General features: G+C 42.8%; 1 protein-coding gene across 6 annotated transcripts in view; it reads right to left on the minus strand.

Annotated features, from left to right (window-relative positions):
• Positions 1–12,119: 12,119 nt before the first annotated feature.
• Positions 12,120–20,149, minus strand: part of CREM (cAMP responsive element modulator) — a 40,719-nt gene continuing 32,689 nt past the window's right edge. For all 6 annotated transcript variants that reach the window (XM_044424593.1, XM_044424592.1, XM_044424596.1 and 3 more), the window contains one exon: positions 12,120–19,574. In XM_044424593.1, coding sequence (XP_044280528.1) covers positions 19,430–19,574 — 145 coding nt within the window. In that variant the 3' untranslated portion in view covers positions 12,120–19,429. The remainder of the gene's footprint in view (positions 19,575–20,149) is intronic.

Here is a 20,149-nt window from a genome sequence, read left to right on the forward strand (position 1 = left end):
AGAACAATCTGAAGCCTGCAATCCTATACAGCAGGGGTCTCAAACCCGCGGCCCGCGGGCCACTTGCCGGGACGGACGGGGCACAGGGGAGGGGCCCTGTGGCCTTCAAAGCGCCGGCGGCGCCCGGGCTGGCCTCCGGGATGAGCGGCCCACCACCACCCCGGTGGTGGAATACTTGATGCGGCCCAGTCTCACCCAGACTGCCCCCAGGTCAGTTGAGTTTGAGACCCTTTCTATACAGGCTTCCTGAGAGTAAATCCAGTTGAGCAGAGGGGACAAGCACAGACTTGTGTTGCTTCCTACCCTTTCTCCTGGTGTGCTCATTTCTAAAACACAAAGGTATTTTTAACCCACAACAATCTTCCAGTACATTCGTAGGCCCTCCATTCTAAATGAAACAATTTTAGGAAACTCTGCCATGTACTTCGCATTCATCTTTAATTTTTTCTATTTGAATGCTCCCATTACTTTGATCCAGGGAAGTGCCACGATCTCTGCATCTTTCCTTCTCCCCTGAAGTCTTTCTGCTTGGATGTCGGCATCTCCCCACCCAGCAGCTGTGTGCTTGCTTTGAATTGTGGCCAAGCACACTTGGACATAAATCTTAATGACCCTGAAACATCCAAGTTAACTCTGCTATTGAAACAGATCAGATGATAACAGAAAGATACCATCTTTTCTGTTTACCTAGCTATCAGCATCTCAAGGCCTTGGCTTTAGCTGCAAAAGGCCAAGCAGCAATTCCACCAGCTTCGTAGATTTTCCCTCCCCTCCTGCACATATTTTCACAGACGACAATAAAAACTTCAAAGCCAAAATCTTGAGGTGGTACAAGGAATGCTGACTATGGCATCATCCAAAGCAACACAACATGAGTGCAAGAGTCCAGAGCAGAGGTGTATTAAGGAATGCTCTTGTAACTTCCTATCTCCAGTCTATGTCCAGCCTTCTCCAACCTGGGGCCCTCCAGCTATTTTGGACGACAGGTCCCATCATGCCTGACATTGTGCATGCTGGATGGGGCTGATGGAGGGTAAAGACAAAAACATCTGTAGGACATCACCTTAAAGAAAGCTACCTTGTGCTATAGCAGTGGAATAACCATGCTATTTAGTGGGTGGAAAGTAGATTGCTTCTGTCTGTTCAGAAGCTCAGAGGATCCCTCCCCATAGCCCAGAAAATCTAGAGGGCTTTAGATCAACTTTGTGGCTATTTTCAGATGAGCAGGCTGAGCCAATCTTACCTGCATTCTTATCACAAACTTCTGTACAGGAGGAAAAGATGGCACAACTGCATAAGGGCTTTTGACTGGTGGTACAAGGACAGCAGTGGCCCTCCAGATGTTTAGGCTAATAGTTCCTATTAGCTCAAGTCAACATAGCCAGCAGTGAAGGCTGGTGGGACTTCTAGGCCAAAAATGTGAAGGGCCATGAGTTGCCTGCCATGTGCTAGGAGCTGTCACAAGGAAGGAAGGCTAGAAAGTGCATGATGAAGCCCACTTATTTGGAGACATGAGGCCCTCCAGATGTTAAGCACTAAAGAACAAGAAGCAAGCCATGCTGGATCAAACCTAGGGCACCATCTAGCCTAGCATTCGGTTCACACGGTGGCCAGCCAGCTGCCCACGCACACATATGAGTACAAGAGCGCCCTCCTGCCCCAGTTCCCTTCCGTGGCATATGCCATGCCGCCGACGTTGCTAGACTGTGGTTCCCACTGGCCCTGGCCTGCATCAGTAATGGTGGGGCTTGATGGAAGGTGTAATCCAGGCAGATGTAATGCAGAGCCATATGTTCTCCGTGTCTGTTGTAGCATCAAGTGCACTTTTCCAGTGACCCATTAAACTATCAAGTCTGGGCAGACTCAGCAGGAACAAGGCAGGCTGGTAGCCCAAAGGGGTCAGCTTTGTAGTACTTCCAGAAAGAGACAGTCTGCTTTAAAGGTCTGTAGGGATTTGTGGGATTCAGAAAGGACTCAATAATGCTAAAACCAGAGAAGAAGCTAGACAAACCTCACTGGAGTTAGTTAAAGTTTGATCATGGACAGGTTGTTGTCACTTTGCCTTATGTGTTTTCTAAACTTGCTCCTCCAATGACTCAGCCTTCATTGGAGCTCTTCAGAATAGCAGGGAGGACACAGAAATAGAAATATAATTTGGGCCCAGTCCAAAGCTCATGTATAACACCTACACAATCACACCTTTTAACTCTGGATTTGTAGAAAACATTTCTTGTTCTATATTTACCATTTCTAAGGAGGCGCACCAAGCTGCATAGGCATTGTGGCATGTAATAGTGTTGACATTGAGTTAGAGGTCCCTTACAAGATAATTAACATTAGCGCTCATGGCACACTGCAGAAGGTCTTTGGCTTTTTGTCCACACACCCAACCCCAGGGATCCTTTCAGGGCACAATCCTACATGTGCTGTGTTTTTTGTCTAAACTTACACGGGATCGCACACTGAGCCAGCATCCCTCCCTGTTCTTGTCCTCCATGAATGCTTCCAGACTAGGCTATTATCATGAATTGCACTGCCTCATCCACGGATGATGGACTCTCCTGCGCGCTCTTCATGCTGCTTCTTTTTTTCCTTTCCACAACGAATTAAAGAGAAAAGACTGGAGAGCTTCAAATTGCAGTGGGATTGATAAGGTTAGGAGCTGACTCTCAGAAACACTACACGAAAGACAACAGGTAGTTTTTAAAATACTTGTTATATATCTAAATCTATCAGTATATTCAAATAAGAATATAATGTGACTGCCTTTCGGTTTTCTCCAGTATACAATTGACACCATTCAATACATGCACTTGGCACAAATTAGGCCAACATTCTCAGCAGCTTTCCTGTGTTCAGAATCCTTACCCTGCATTTGTGCCGCTTCGTTGCTTGTGGTTGTACTTCATCGCTAACTCTCTCATTCTTGCAGACATCTTGCAGGAGTCCCATCGACATTTTTGTGTGTGATGAAATCTTACATTTGCTTCAAGCTGAAGTCAGATTTGCATTTGATTAATTAGAATTAATTGAACCAACCTGGGAGAACAGTGATTAGTGAAAACAACTTCCTGCATAATGGCTAGTGAGGAAAAAAATAATAATAAATCCAAACACAACATGCATTCCAGAAGACAAGTAAACATGGCTTTAGTGCACTGCCAGAAAATACTCCTAGTCACCCTGAGACATTTTGGCCAGGCAGCCCACCTGTTTAACTCATACTCCAAGGAACTCATACTGTTTAACTCCCAGGAAAGGAAGCGGTGGGAAGGAGTTGAGGTGCATGTACACCAATGCTAGGAGGATGGGTAATAAGCAGGAAGAGCTTGAAGCTCTCCTGGGAATAGGAGGGTATGACCTGGTGGGAATCACAGAAACTTGGTGGGATGAAAGGCAAGTCTGGAATGTGAACATAGAAGGGTATCACCTTTTCAGAAAGGACAGGAAGGGAAAGAGAGGTGGGGGCATGGCTTTATACGTCAGGGAAGGGATAGGATGCAGTGAGATAGAATGCAGCACAGATGGGGATTCGGTAGAGGCAGTCTGGGTGAAACTTAGGGGTTTTGACAGGGAAAGAGACCTGACAGTGAGGGTATGTTATCATCCTCCAGGTCAACTTGAGACCCTGGATGATGTCCTGACAGGCCAGATTCTAAGGACACAGTAATTATGGACACAGTAATTATGGGAGATTTCAATCTCCCGGATATTACTTGGGAGACTCACTCGGCAGTGACAGCCAGGTCATGTCGCTTCCTAGAAGCTATAGAGGGAGGGTTTTTCACACAGAGGGTCCGAGAGGCGACGAGGGGGGGAAACATCCTTGACTTGGTCTTGACCAATAGGGAGGAGCTGATAGATGAAGTACAGGTTAGGGGAGCTCTGGATGCGAGTGATCACTCCATCCTTTGCTTTGAGATCAGGGGACTGGGGACGTGTAACAGGTCGAGCACTAGAAGCTGGGCCTTCAAGAGGGCCAACTTTGGCCAACTGAAGGCCAGAAAGTCTCCTGGGATAGGTTACTGGAAGGTAAGCAAGCTGAGGAGGGGTGGATGGCACTCAAAAGGGAGGTTTTGGAGGTGCAAGCCTTGATGATACCTCTAGTCAGTAAGGTGGGGAGGTGGAGGAGAGTGCCGCCATGGATGCGAAAGGAGGTGGTTAGAGGGATTAGACGAAAGAGGAACCTCCGTAGGAAATGGGTACTGGGGCAAATAGACAAAAGGGTATACCGGGAGGAGGAGGCCCATTGCAGAAGGATTCTTCACAAGGCTAAGGCTGATTACGAGCTGAGACTTGCCAAGAATATCAAGAGCAACAAAAAGGGCTTCTTTCAGCATGTAAATAGGAAGAGGAAGGGGAGACAAGTGGTGGAACCACTAAATAAGGAGGAAGGAGATCCAGTGACTGATATGAGGGAACAGGCACAGATGCTAAATGACTATTTTGCCTCTGTGTTCTCCCCAAAGCAGAATGGGGGATATCCACATAGGAGATTAGATGAGGCTGGGGACTTAGAGGCACAGATTAGAGTCACCCCTCTTGAAGTTGAGGGGCTCCTCAGGGCATTGGAGTACTTAGAGAGTTGGCAGGGGTTCTCTCATGCCCACTGGCCTCCATTTTTGAGGCCTCGTGGAGAATGGGTGAAGTTCCAGAGGACTGGAAGGTGGCATCAGTGGTCCCAATTTTCAAAAAGGGTAGTAGAAGGGACATGGGGAATTATAGACCGGTTAGCCTTACGTCCATTGTAGGAAAAACAATGGAAAGGCTCATAATAGAGAGAGATCTAGTGATGCTAGAAAGGGAAGGGAGGCTGACATCCATACAACACGGCTTCCGCAAAAACAGGTCCTGCCAGACAAACCTTGTGGAATTCTATGACAAGGTTTCGAGATGGCTAGATGGAGGGGATGCAGTGGACGTGGTATACCTGGATTTCAGCAAGGCCTTTGACAAAGTCCCCCATGATATCCTGCTGGAGAAACTGAGGAGTTTTGGGATACACCAAAGCACTGTCCGGTGGATTAGGGCATGGCTGACTGACCGAAAGCAGAAGGTAACCATTAGCAGGGAATCATCGGGATGGTGGCCAGTGACAAGCGGGATCCCCCAGGGCTCTGTCCTGGGGCCGATCCTGTTTAATCTTTTCATTAACGACATGGAAGAAGGGGTGAACACTCTGCTGATCAAATTCGCAGACGACACTAAAACTGGAGCAGTGGCCACAACTGAGGAGCAGGTACTCCAGATCCAAAAGGATCTGGACAGACTATGGAAGTGGGCAGGAGACAATAGGATGGCGTTCAATGCGGATAAGTGCAAGGTCTTGCCCTTGGGGCATAGGAATAGCTGTCATAAGTACAGGTTAGGTGATAAGTGGCTGGAGAGCAGCACTTGTGAAAGGGACCTTGGGGTGCTGGTTGACTGCAGGTTAAACATGAGTCAACAGTGTGATGCGGTGGTCAGGAGGGTGAACACCACCCTTGGTTGCATAGCCAGAAGTGTGGCTTCTAGATCAAGAGAGGTATTCCTACCACTCTACACGACTCTGGTGCACCCGCAACTGGAGTATTGTGCTCAGTTTTGGGCCCCTCATTACAGAAAGGATATAGGCAGGTTAGAGTCAGTGCAGCGTAGGGCCACAAGGTTGATGGCCGGTTTGCAGGGGATGCCGTATGAGGCGAGACTGAGGGAACTGGGTCTCTTCAGTCTGGAAAAGAGGAGACTCAGAGGGGATCTGTTGGCGACATACAGGTATGTGAGGGGATGTCACATGGAGATGGGTAGAGATCTGTTCTCCCCTGCAGAGGAAGGCAGGACACGCTCCAATGGAGCAAAGCTCAGGGAGACAAGGTCCATTTGGATGCCAGGAAGCACTTCCTGACAGTCAGGACCCCGAGGGTGTGGAATGGGCTTCCACGAGAGGTCGTTGAGGCCCCATCGGTGCGGGTGTTCAAGGATAGGCTGGACGCGCCCATGGTGGGCATGTCGTGAGCAGAGCCGGCTGGTGCCAGAGGTCAGACTAGATGGACCGGGAGACCCCTTCTGACTCGCTCTGTCTCTATGTTTCTATACCCAGAATTACATTACATGGCATGCAATCCTACGTAAGATTACACAGGGGGAGAGTCCCACAATGCCCAGCATGCTGTCTAGATGTGCCCAGAACTGGGTCTTACATAAAGGAAATCCTTTGCACCTCTTATTAATACAATCAAGTGGTTGACATGCTAGAGGAAACCTCTGGGGAGTCAACCAGGAAAAGACATTGCAATTGTTTGATTCAATACCATCATTGAGGTATTGCGTGACTTCACTTGCAGAATCACATTATTGCCTGAATGTTAGTGCAAGGATTTGCTTTTCAGTGGGGTGAGACTGCTGCAGAACAGCAGCTCCCAGTGGTGGAATAGACTCCAACCACCAGTGCTGGGAGCCCATTATGAGTCAAAGTGCCCCAATTAACTAGCCGCTTTAGGCTGCTTAGGGAATGAACCGGAACACAGACTTGTATTACTACTATCAGTGCCAACCTACACCTTGTAGATGTGTCTCTTTAATAGTCTTTTCAGCCTCTCCAGAAGTACAAAGGAATACAGCAAAAATAAGTTTGTATTTCTTTCCGTTTAATTTCCAGTTTCCATATGGTTACACATATATAACCATAGTATTTTCACATCATATTCACAAGGGACAGAAACTTGTTTTTAAATGAAAGCTAAGCTGGCAATGATTCTAAAAAAGATCCAGAGGTTTTAAGAGCCCTGGAGAAAGGGAGACATTGTCTAAGAAAGGGATTTGCCCTTATCTCAAAAGCTTGAACAGTTGAGTCATTTTATGCAGCCTACCTGTGAGCATGTACTTTGTCCACTGCACTGGAGATGACGGAGAAATTCGATTTATATTGCTCTTTGATAGTTTGGAATGGACTTCACAGTCAGTAATTGTAAGGTACACACACAGCCCCCATTCATCATGAAAGTAAGAACAGCAATCCTTCCTTCTATTTTTCCAAAGTTAAATTGGATGGCCATATACTGCTACCCAGGTTACACTATAATGCATTCAGTAAATGTTAAATACAAAGACAGACTGATGTCAAGGTCAGAGATGCTGATGCTATGAACAGTGCATTCCTCACTTTATTAGAATGCAACAAACCAAAAAAACTGTGGCTGAATACACTCTACTGAAAAAGCAGAAGGATTTGCGGCCGATGCTGTTTCTGACACAGTGATGTTGGCACACTATCACATCAAAGCTGTGAACATGAGTGATTAGGAGAATGAAAAAATTGGCAACGGGAGACCACTAGGAAAATGTAGATTCTGACTTTGTGAGCTTCATTTGAGGATTGCACAAATCCTCCCTTGAAACTTCTGTACTACATACAAATTTTTGGTGAACTGGGAGGTGCAGAGACCTTAATTTCCAGTTAAAATTTGGTCTTCTGCTAATATTCTGAATATTTATTATATGCATATGAAGTGACTCTTTATATACAGGTAGGAAAACACCTTCAGCAAAGTTATTTCAGCAAAATACCTCAGTCTGGCAGAACGTGAAGCAGTTTTACTGACAGTGCCACACCTCTCATCCCTTAATCAATAAAGAAATTCACCTCCCATCATGGGCTGCCCACATTTCCTAAATGTCTGACCAACAAACAATTATGTCATCTTTGATCAATAGAAAGCACTGTAGTGTAGGCCGTTAGGAATAAATTTGGCTCCCTCTGGTGGCTATAGCTTGTAACATCCGTGTGAAAGTTGCATAAGAAAATCCCCAAATTTATGTACCCTTATCAGGCCAAGTTCACACACAGAAGAGCCCTGCTAGATCAGATCAAGGGCCTTATTATTTTTTACAGAAGGCATTTAAAGTGCAGATATGTATCCTTACTCTTGGTTGTTTGCACGCTCTTTAGGTAACAGCATGACCTTCCAGCATTGCTTGTTTTTTTCAGAGCAGTTCCTCATTTTTTTTTTTTTGTACAAGATAAATCCGCTTTTAAATTACAACAGGGAAAATAGCACTCTATCTCCTGGTGCATTTCTATTATGCCATTATAGCACACCTCAATGTAGAGGTCATATAGCAGAAGGAAGTTTTTTGTGTAAAGCTCAATGCTGCAAGGAAACTGAAAGTAGATACCACAAGGAAGACACAATAAATGGCTGGTGTGAAAAGTCTTAAAGGTCTGCCTAGCCCAGCATCCTGCTCCCACAGCAGCCAGCCAGATTTCTATGCCAAGCCGAGAAAACAAGCGCCCTGGTGTTCCTCAGCAACTGGCACCCAGAGGCAAACTGCCCTTGCCACTGAAGGAAACATGGAGCCATTGTCATGCCTCTGCTGGAGGGATCCTCCTTCCCCTCTGAGGAACTAGAAATCCTGAGACACTGGATGCCATGGGGCCAAGCTTGCCAGGACACTTGGGGAGCCAGCCCTAAGGAAAGAGGGGCATAGGTTTGTCCCACACAGAAACCATGAGTGCTGCCTGAGAGGCAGAGGCGAAGTGACCACTCGAAGAGGCAGATCAGTTGGGTCCTTTAAGGAGAAGCACCCAAGTCCAAGAAGAGCTCTTGGAGAAGGAACTCCTCAGCAGCAGGGCTTGTAATGTCTTGCAACTGAGGCTGGGCTGGGCTGGGCTGGGCTTGGGAGGCTCTGGTAACATAAGCCTGCATTTCCAGTGTAGCCTTTGCTGAAAACCGTGCTGGTTTCTTCAGCTCTGCTATCTTCTGTCCTGACCTTGACTCATGTTTGGGCTTCTGTGTTATTGATTGTTGGACTTTTGATACTGCCTTTTGGCCTCTGATTCTATTGGTACCTGTATATTTGACTGGGGGTAATCTATTGACTTCTTTGGAAAATCTGTATTTGTCCAGTAAAACTGCCTGTCTTTTATCTGTTTATCTATTAGATTTGTTTGAAGGCCACCTATTATCACTGTGCTCTGTTTTGTTTCCTTGACTTCTCTATTGTAATCTACTGTGTTTGCATAGCAACAAATTTAACCTAGTTGGTGCAGGGCAACCATCAGGACTAGTAGCCATTGATGTTTTTATCCTCCATGAACTTCACTAATTGATTTTTTAGCCATCCTATATTGTGTGGGAGCAAGTTGCATGGTTTAATGATGACCCATGCCGGTGCTGGCCCCTAGCTTTTGAGAGCCGTTGGGCAAGACATCCTCCATGGCATCCCTCCCTCCATCCACCTTTCCACTCCCATTATTGCCGGCTGTTACTCCCCTCATCCTCTCTTACTGCTTTCACTTGCTGGTTTGCCAGGCAAAGAGCCATGGATCAAGGAGGCGCTGGCATCCACCGGGGCTGCTTCTCACCACCTCCATGGTCTGGGCCAGAAGGACAGCTAGGTTGCCATTGTGCTACTCCAGTGGGGGCGTGGGACCTCAGCAGGGGCCTGAACTTTGACACCAGCCCTGTGTTGTGTAAATAAGTACCTCCTTTTCCCATCCTAAAAAATCTCCCACAATTCAACCGCATTGGATGACCTCATTATGAAAGAAGCCATTTTCCTCCCGCTTTTGTAACATTCAAGGTCACCCACCTTCCACATTCTTCATACCATGAATAGTATTATAAACATCTCTCATGACCTTGTTACTTTTTCCAAAGCTAAAAAGCCACAGGCATTGTCACTGTTCCTCATGAGGAGTTACTCCAGCCACTTCATAGCTTCGGTCATCCCTCCTGAACCTTTTCCACCTCTACAATATTCTTTTTGAGATGATTCTCACCATAGGCATCACTCCTGCACCTATTTTTTTGCCCCGATATTCCCTCTGAAGAACGGTGTAAAATGGAGGTGACCATGTGTGACCTCTTCTACTGAGCTGTCAGACTCTAAAGCTTCAAGTCACATGGGCAGACATTCATTTAGCTGGGCGTTCTTAAAGAGAGTTCATGAGATTCGCTGAACTACAGTAGGAGCATCATTACAATTAGCTTCTGTACCAGAGGCTAATATTCTGTGTGGATGTTGCTCCCCCCCACCTCCCCGCCAATAATACCTTGATTTTATGTATTTCAAATGGCATGTCGACCATTGGCTTGTTTCTTCTTCCCAATAATTCCTGGAAAGATGCCAGCAGACATATCTTTTGCAGTTAGCAGCATAGACTTCACATGGACTGCTACTATTGTGGGTTTCTGGCCAACCAAGTTCCTTCTTTTGTGATGCAATTAGTGTTTATTTATTTAAAGTTTTTCTATGACGTCCATTACTAAAAAAAAAGTCTCTGGATGGCTTACAAGGAACAAAAAACAAAGAAACAAAAACTGTAACAGCAACAACACACAGCATGCTACATCTGACAATATTGATAAAACAAGGATAAAACCACTTAATTGTTAAAATACCAGGAGAATTAAAAGGTATTTGCCTGACACTGAAAAGAACAGAGTGATGGTACCAGGGAACCTCTCTGGGGAGCGTATTCCACAAATTCAGCAGAAAACACCAAAGATGGGTGTTTCATATCCATGCATGAAAAACTGTACACACTGCATGGAGATATTAAACTAAGTCCTGGATGGTACTGTCAAATCATTACACAAATTTATGATGCATAATGTACTTGGTGTGGAGTGTACAGTTCTGTTCACTCTACCTAAGAAAGGCTATTGTAGACTGCAGAACAGGACAAGGAGCGGGAACAAGTCCTCTGCGAGGAAAGATTAAAATATTTGGGACTGTTAGCTTAGCGAAAAGGTGAGCAAAGAGATGCTGGAAGTATACAAGACCATGCATGGTGTGGGGAAAATACACAGGGAGACATTTTTCTCCTGCTCTCGTAATATCAGAACCCTGCATCATCCCATGAAGCAGGTTAGTGGTGGTTTCAGGACAGTGACTGCAGTTCTCCATACAGCTCTTCCCCACCATGATGCCTGGGAGATGGTGAGTTTTGTAGTCCAATTCATCTGAGGGGAGCCGGTTGGGGAAAGCTATTTGAGAAAGACTACACTGCAGGTCTACCCCTGTATAGCTTCTGCAATGAAAAGCGTGCCGAAATAAAATTGGACCTTTTCTTGCTGGAGGATTTATCAACTCAATTATCTCACTGCAGGCTGCAATCTCATAAAAAGACAGTGCAGTTTACTCCGTATCTATGCAAAGTAGTCTTTCATTACCAATTGTTGAGGGAGGGGGCTCTCCTTCACAGAAAAGAGGCAACTATTGCTCAGTCAGTTCCAATCAGCATTATAGAAGCACTTGAGCCTAATTGCCCAAGCAATATTCCACCTCCCTGGTGAGTTCATAAACTGTGGCTGTAGCTGCTTCCAGACTCCCTCCCATGCCTGAGGTGTATTGCTACTCAAAAGCCATATTAGCATACTGCACTCCAGAGTGAATTACCCTGTGCTTAGTAAGTTTGACTCATCTCATTTTTAATTACTGCAAATAAACAATTGGGAGAGCACAGAATTAGCCACCATTTCCATGCAATCCTCTCACATGGCCATTGTGGCAAACAAGGAAGGGCAAAATTCACTGCAGATTTCTACATACACCTGACAGCACTTGTGTACACAAAATATTCATTGCATAAAATGTCATTTCATTTTCTTTATGAGGGAATGGTCCATGTCACAATAATGGGGGTCAACATTTTAAAGGTGGGAGCAGTCCTTTAGTTACCTCAGGCAGCTCTTGTTGGGAGTGCTGTACCTCAGAAGATTTAATGCTTGAGATTCCCATGAGGTAGAATTTCTGCGGACCACACATAGCTGCCTTTGTGTTTTATGCTAAGCCTCAAACTTTGATTTGATCAATAAATAAAGATGCCATTGATTAAAATGAGCTGCTATTAACTAAAACCAAATCAGTGGAGCCAAAAGTTAAAGGCATATGCTTATCTGTGAGGTGATTTTGAACCTTGTTATCTTATTGAGTTAGGTAATAGTAAACACATAAATGTTTATTATTTCCAAGTTTGCATACACCAGAGTAGGGATAAGCAACTGCTTTGGTGGTATGATTCACTCTGGATCGCTCTTGCTGGATTTCAGTAAGTCAGTATGAGTTAGTCTAGACCGAATCCATGAAAAAACAAGGGAAAACATGAATTTTAAGAAAAGCCAAACACATAAAGGTGTGCTCACTTATTTTATTTAGATTTTTATCTCCTCTTTCAAGACATGTTGGACGGAACTTAATACCTGAACATTCTTATTCCGTGTGGTGTCATGCTCCACATTAAGTATAATTAGTCAGGAAAGTTCCTGTTGGGGTGAGCAAGACGTGGTCCAGGGGCTACGAGTGACTTCCTAGGACTTTGCTACCACTAATGCTACCCCTACCATGCTGGAATTCGATGGTACAGCAGCAAAAAAGCAATCACCGATTTTCTGCCAAAATTAGATGCGGAACCAACACAGGGATTCACAAATACCAAATTTAGTTTCTTTTCAAACTAGGAGGCCCCTCTGAGCCTCAGAGTAGCCTGCCACTCTTTGCTTCCTGCTGCGGCCTTAGGAGTGCAGCCCTGGGGGAATCTGGGTGTTAGAAACTGGGCCCTGGGCTGCCTGAAGTTGTCCACCCCTAATTTATATATTCTCCAGCCTAGAGGGATTTTACTTAACATACAGATCAACATAAGAAGTGAAAGCAGGCTACCTGGAATCAGAAAATCAACCAGCCCATTTCTAGGAAATGCTTCTGTGCCGGACGAACAACATGATAATGTGACCAGAATAAAGTGGTAGAGTGGTGGGCACCATTTCAGACTAGCTTCTGGCTCTTAAGAAGATGATGGCTAATGCTAATGATAATTAAGCAGACACTATGGCAATTTAACAGCCACAATTGCCGGTCTGGCTACTGGAATCCCAACCAAGCAGACTTCCATCCTTAATATAAGCAAATTTATATATCACAATCACACCACATCACATATTTTACATACATATATACAACCCTTTGTGCAGCTTGCTGGGTAGACAACTCTGTGCTTGCATCAAAGATCTTCCACACATTTAATATTGTAGCAGCCACTTTCTGAGATTTCAGAATCCACAAACCAGGTGTTCATGGATTTTAGCATTTTAAAAAACAGATCAATATGGTGAAAGCTTTTTTATATTTGTTACTTTCACAGAGGTACTGAAATACACTCTGAACTTTAGATTGTTGAGCTCCTAATTCTATACATCCTAATGTCCAATTTTGTCAGTATTTCAGGCTGTGTCCACAAGATGGCACTGCATAACTATTACAGAAACTCCGAAGTTCTCAGGGAACTTGAGCAACTGTGGAAATCATACTATTATTCAGAAGGTAGTTTACCAAACGAAGAAGATGCCTAAACTTTTAGACTTAGCTATCCAGTCAAGATATCCACCCACAACTAGCTTTGTGTCAATTAGTAGAAGACCTACTTTACATCCTCTTCCCACACTAACTGTATCTAATAAAAGCATAAACATACAAAACCAGACAAAATAAGCAGTCATTTTTAAAACACCAACTAGTAAAGATTTTTAAAACTTGTCATATTAAACAGGTTCTAATTTACAAGTAAGGGGCACTTCGGATTAAAATTATGAAATTTTAATGATAGTCAATAAATTGGTCATCAATAAATGAGTAGCTTTCACAAAAACCTTGGAGAGGGTGATACTAGCTTTTTCCATATCAGAATAGGGAGCCAAAATAGATTCAATTAAGCAGAACATGTTTTTGACTTCACATACAAACCAAATTCATCCACAGAGAAATACATGTAGGCTGTTTCCAGATTAGGCCTTTATTTTGCAATTGCCCAGCCTCATTCATGAAATTTTACAGGGGTTCTGAACATCACTGTCCTCAAAGTAGAATCTTCCCCTTACTTCCTCCACTGTTTTTCCTTCTTCCCAGCTGAGGGGAAATTTTTAACAGGGGCACAATACCTTTTGAATGGTAGTACTAAAAGCTGTCCCTCTGGAAGCACACACTATGTTGACATGAAGGGCTTTTCTACGTAAGGTATTTATCATGCACTTATCATTCCCGACATAACTTGTTTACAAGTTTTTCAGATGATATAATGATTCTCCAATTTCACCTCTGTATCTAACTATCACTTTCATAAAGTTTTTAGATTAAGAAAAAATGTGGTATTTAATTGTAAAAGTAAAAAAGAATGATTTCTTCTTGTATGTTTGTGCTATTCCACTATGTCACAGTGCCACCTAGAAGGTATGTACTGGAAAAGAATTCACATACAGAATCATAGAACAGTAGACTTGGAAGGGGCTACAGGGCCATCAGTGCAGGACTCTCGGTTAAACCATCTCTCTCTGATAGCCACCATTTGGATCTCAATATTACAGAAGCAAAAAGAACAGCAGGTTTACAGCCTCATGTAGAAAAGCTCAGAGTTACAAGATACATTTTCCACACAGATAAAGTAAAATGAGATAATACACCAAGATGTCTGGTTGATGGGAAGAGAGAGTAGTCCTGTTGTAGAGAAAACTTCAAAAACATTTCCATTATAACCCATAGCACCAAAGCAGCTGTCCATCCCTTCTTCAGCACAAAAAACAACTGCAGGCAGTGATTCAACATGCAGTCTCCAAAAATCAATGGTACATGAAGCAAGAAACTATCAGCATACATGCATTTTAAAACAAAACTTTGGGCTCTTTGGCCTTCCATCCCATGACCCAATGAAGTTAATCCAAGGTCTTTTCATAGGAATTTTCATCCCCAACTCCATACATAGTGAGGAAAGCCATGTTGCTACTTGAGGAACATATCCAAAATACAGTACCTTTATTAGAACCAATCAAAATGTCACAAAAGAATGTGGAAACTTTCAGATCTCCAGACCTCTTCATCAGACTAGAGAATACATGAAGCAGGAGCAGGCGAGAGCAAAAAAAGTACAAATGTTGTAACTATGAGGTCTGCAGTATGGACTCATTTTCAAGAAGTTGATTGTAGACTGAATGACTTAATCATTGGTAAAGAAGGTTACTCAATATTCCTGATTTATGACCCGATTTTAATATCCTAGCCTTCTCTTTTCTAGCAGCAACCAAAATAAGAATGTCATTGGAGTTCCTTCCTATGAAGACTAAGCTGTAGGAGGTTTTTAGTTTAGAAAATGGTTTTCAGAACTGACGTGAGAAGCATTTACAAACTATACAAAGTCTGGAAAAAGGGAATAGAGAAATGTCTTTTCTCCCTTTCTCATAATATGAGAATTTGGGGCCCCCAAAGGTATTTGATGGGTTGTATATTTAGGAGACAAGAACACACTTAATCACATAGTGCATAATTAACATACAGGATTGTTCGCCAGAAGCTGTGGTGAGAATGCTACTAGCTTAAATAGGTTTAAGGGAAGATGGCTCTTGAAATTCAGTGGCAGTGGCAATCAACTGCTGAAAGCATACAATGGGAGAGTTATCTTGTCTTTATGCTGTTTCTGGGCTTTCCAAAAGCATCTGGTGGGTGACTGAAAAATAGGATCCTAGCCTTGATGGATGTCTGTCAAATCAATGGGGGTTTTATTGTGGTTTTATACATGCAATGCTAAACAGCAACAGAAATGCTAATTTGATCCTTGTCATCCCAGCTTTTTACTTGTAGGATTTTTTTTAGGATCTCAGCCACCCAGAATTCTCCAGCATAATAATGTTCTCCAGCATCTACTAAATTTTGACATTCCCATCATATTTTCTGGGCACCGTTTTCAAGTCTCTCCCTATTTTGAGCCAGGTTTTTTTAAAACCTGAACATATCTGAAGCTTTTTGTATTGGTATGAACTTGGCCATACTATAGACAGCCTGCAAAATGTCCACTGCAAGTCTTCAGCTGTTTGATTGCAGGACAATTATAAACCTTTCAACAGTAACAAATCACAAAACAAAACATTAACTCAGCTGAAAAACAAGAAGTAGGAGCATCATCAATAGCAGCATCTGTGTTGGATAGTCACATCAAACTCCCTTACCAGAGTCATCAAAATGACAGGAAAAGCCTCAGCAGGCAACAGCATTTCTTTTCCCTTGTTTTTTGCCATTTGATTTTAGAGATTTCAAGATGCAGTTGACATGACTTAATCCCCCCACATTAATGTGCATGATTCATATTTCCTGACGCAAGTAGCTATGTTAGTCATCTGTGGCCCTATAAGTGTGATGAGTAATGCTGAAAGCATATTGCTGCTGGATATGAAACACCCAAGTTCAAAGTCCTAATACACCAAAAGCTGTGGTCCTGCTCTTGAAAGCCAATTCGTTGAAGGCTAATGAAAACAGACGGAAGGCACCTACAGAAACAGAATCAAGCAGCATTCTAGAAGGGCCCTGACTCCCTTTTACTGAAAAAAAAAAATCAGGTTAAATATACAGAATATTTAGAGATCAAACAGCTTGTGAAAAGTTACCCAGCCAGAAATCCTCCTCTGTAAAACAAAAACAATGTTTTAAGAACTTACCTCACAGGATCAGTGGGAGATCAAAGATGAAAAAAGATATAGTACCTGGACCCAAACATTTCTATAAAAACATGGAACAGTTTTGCTGAACTCTTTACTCATACTTCTACTAATATTTAAGAATGTACTATGAGGTGAGCAACTGGCCTCTGACTGACCCCTGGGAGGAACTGTTCCCAGTAAATATAATGCTAGTGTGAAAACAGGCAACATTCTTCATTTTTAGCTATAAATAACTTTATCAACCATCCTGAGAAGCTAATAAAAGCTACCAACCAATTATGAAATTTTAGGTAAAAATTAAACACACTACCTGTATTCTTTACTCAATACCATCTCCTCAGCCAGCCACATGCATTATTTGACTGCAGCCTAATCATCATGCCCCTGAGTGTTATTTTGTCTGACTGGAAGGGTGAACCTGAAATAATAAGCCTTTTTGTCTAAGAAACATCTACAATTGACCGCAAGTGCCAGGGAAGAGTTACAGGCCAATTAACTCTACTCTGCATAGAAAACTCATCATGCTTTTCTGCTCTGAAGACAAACCATGTGATTTGAGATGAATATCAGTTCACAGACTCCCATGGGCTATATCTAGACAATCTGTGATTTCTGAACTTCAGCTTATCCTGTGTACAGTAGAAATAACAGAGTCGTACCTCACTGAAATATATATTGCATTTCATACATACATAAAGAGTGCTGGTCTTTTGGCCAGAAGAAGTCTTTCGAAGTAATCCAATTTTAAATTTCTCACTACCTGTTGAAGGGTAAACAGTAGCTAACTACAAACCTGTAATTTCTTGTGGCCTTCTGCTTCTAATACAGCCTTCCTCGACTTGATGCCCATCAGAAGTCTTGGACTGTATCTCCCAACATTCTGTGGTCCCTTGACCATGCTGAAGTTCACAACATCTGGAGGGCACCCAGAGAGAAAGACTGGCATAATATAAAAGTCTGTAGAAATAGGTCACTGTTTTTTAGTGAAAGAATGGACCTTAACAAAATACAATTGCACCACATATCTGTAGTTCATCCTTTGAGAAGAATGGGCCTCATATTCTTTTTTCCAGTCAAGGAAAGGTTCTATCTAGTAGATGATTCATTTGTAGCATCCTTGTAATGTTAGTACAGTTTGATTGCAGTGTTAAGCACAGCCCAAGATGCTGTTACAGGGAAACAAAACATTACTCCACTCACCCAACCGGAAATCCTGCCCTCCCTTCGTTTATTACAACCATGAAAACTAGCTTGGCATTAGCAGGTGCTTGCTCTGTTCATCAAATGTCCAGCATACTACAACACTTTTAAAAAAGCCACAGAGGCCACTGTTTTCAGTACGACTGCAGCATTTGCAGGGGCTTTACACTTTTCTTCCCAGCCTCAGTGCCATGCCCATCAGACACAGGAATTAGGTCTTCACTTGTCAATATGGGCTATGAAGACCAAAGGGGAGTTTCACACAACTGGGAGGCAATACAGTCAACATGCAGGAAAAAATGAAAGGAACGGAGTTCCTATCTTGTTCCATCAGGTAACAGAAAAGAAATAAATCAAGTTCTACAGATACAATTTACATTTTAAGTAGAAAATTTCTTTCCAACACCCAAGGCCCCAGAATATTCCATACAATTCTTCAGGCAACTACTGCCAAGTAGAAGTCAGTGCCAGAAGAAACTGCATGAAATATGTTATAGCTCAGATTGGCAGGAGACTACAAAGGAATTGCCTGTGTGATGTAGACTTCTTTTTTAAATAATATTAAAGGAAACTCAATGAACAGACAGCAAGAGCTTGTGGGAGCTGATTTAAGTTCTTTGTATTACAATTCTGGAAGCTGCTTCTGAAACATAAAGGCAGTAGATACGTCTTGTAAAATTATTTCAAAAATGCACCATTATTCTTTTAAATTAGCTGGGTCAGATGTTCAAACAAACACCAAACACTACAAAGTTTAACCAACATGGTTCTATTTAAAAACTAGTTTCAACCATGGCACTCAGTGACAGCAATACAATACTTTTTCACAAAGTGGTGTATATAAAAATATGCCATAAATCCATTTGTAAACTAGTATTCTAATACACGTATGTAATGTCAACATACTGTTTATATAACTCTTTCCTGAGAAACTTTGGGTAGTTTTCATTTTATTGTGTTAGATGCATCATCTTTGATCACTTTAAAATACTGGTACAAGTGGGATACTACCAAAATCACACATTTAAAGTGATTAATTTGAAATTGAACAGAGGAGCAGCTCTTATGCATGTTGCATTTTGAAAATAAGGAGCACACACTGCCTTAAACATGTGACTCTTTCAGGTTAAGAAAAAAAGACACCTGAAGTTTCAACTAAGATTCTAAAAAATGCAGCAAAATGTTTCAGGAATGTTAGAGGCTGTAATAGAAGACAAATGATACAAAGGAAAAGTCATAATTCTTGTTGACTAGACATTGCCTGCAGAAGTATCTGTACATGCTGTAGCCAGTTCACAGTTTCAATATTGACACTAGTCTGTCTTGGAAGAGCAAATGTCTTTTAAGGTTTCTAGCTCCTCTATTAGTTTCTTGTTTTGAACTTCTAACATCGCAACACGACTCTCCAGACATTTCACATATTCTTTCTTCCGCCGCCGACATTCTTTTGCAGCTTCCCTGAAAAAAGCAGAAGTAAAAAGCGCAAACAAATACACTTTTTGGCATGCTACTGGACTGGGTAGAGGCGGCAGTGAGGGGCAGGGGAGAGAAATGCTGTGACAGCGGTCAATATAATATGGTGCCTGCGATGTTCTCTGAATTTTGAAACCGCGCCCAAATCTATTAGAAAACACCTCAGCAAAACCAGGATCACAAGGGCCACACACATTGTCCCTTCCTCAATGGTCACATGGCAATCTGTAGAATTGCTTCATCTCATGCCTTGATTATCGTTCATAGTAAAAAAAAAGTCCATGGCCAACTGCCATTTACTCTGCTTTATGGCAATAAAGATCTTTGAGGGCCTTGAGTTCCTCAATGAGGGTCTTGTTTTGATTTTCAAGCACAGCCACACGATTTTCAAGACATTTGACATACTCCTTCTTCTTCCTGCGACACTCACGAGCAGCTTCCCTGGAACCAACACAAGGCAAGTGACTACAGTAGCAGCTACAGGACAATGAAAACCTGGATAAATAAGACAACCTTCAACACCAGGAACACTGAAATGAACTGAACAAATATCAAGTCAGTAAGTCATGTAACAGTCACACAACTAATTCAGGCCACAATGTGCAACAGACAACGGAGAACAACAGAGGAAGCACGATGATAGGTACAGCTTAGCATGGAAGTGCGAGACGCTTGCAATAGCACAGATGTCGCTTATCAGATGTTAACCAAGCAGCACTAGCTACCCCCCAAAATTGCACTGAAACCTCCGCACAGTACTGAGAGCACCCCCATTGTCTGTTCCATAACATCCCGTATCGACATGGTTCAACAGGTAGCTGAAGCATCGTAGACCATGCCTGGAAAATGATGTAAAGCAACCTATCAGCATAAGTATATACTATGTTCTCTCTTCAGATTGAAGTCTAGGTGCCAGTCTGAAAAGTTGCCAATAACACTCTAGCCTTTTGGGAAACAAAGCTTCACATTCAGTTACTGATTCTTTAAAACAGAGTATTGTTTATACTTGCACAATG

This window comes from Varanus komodoensis, unplaced genomic scaffold (genome assembly GCF_004798865.1).
Source record: "Varanus komodoensis strain SLA01 unplaced genomic scaffold, ASM479886v1 scaffold15, whole genome shotgun sequence".
NCBI classification, from domain to species: domain Eukaryota; kingdom Metazoa; phylum Chordata; class Lepidosauria; order Squamata; family Varanidae; genus Varanus; species Varanus komodoensis.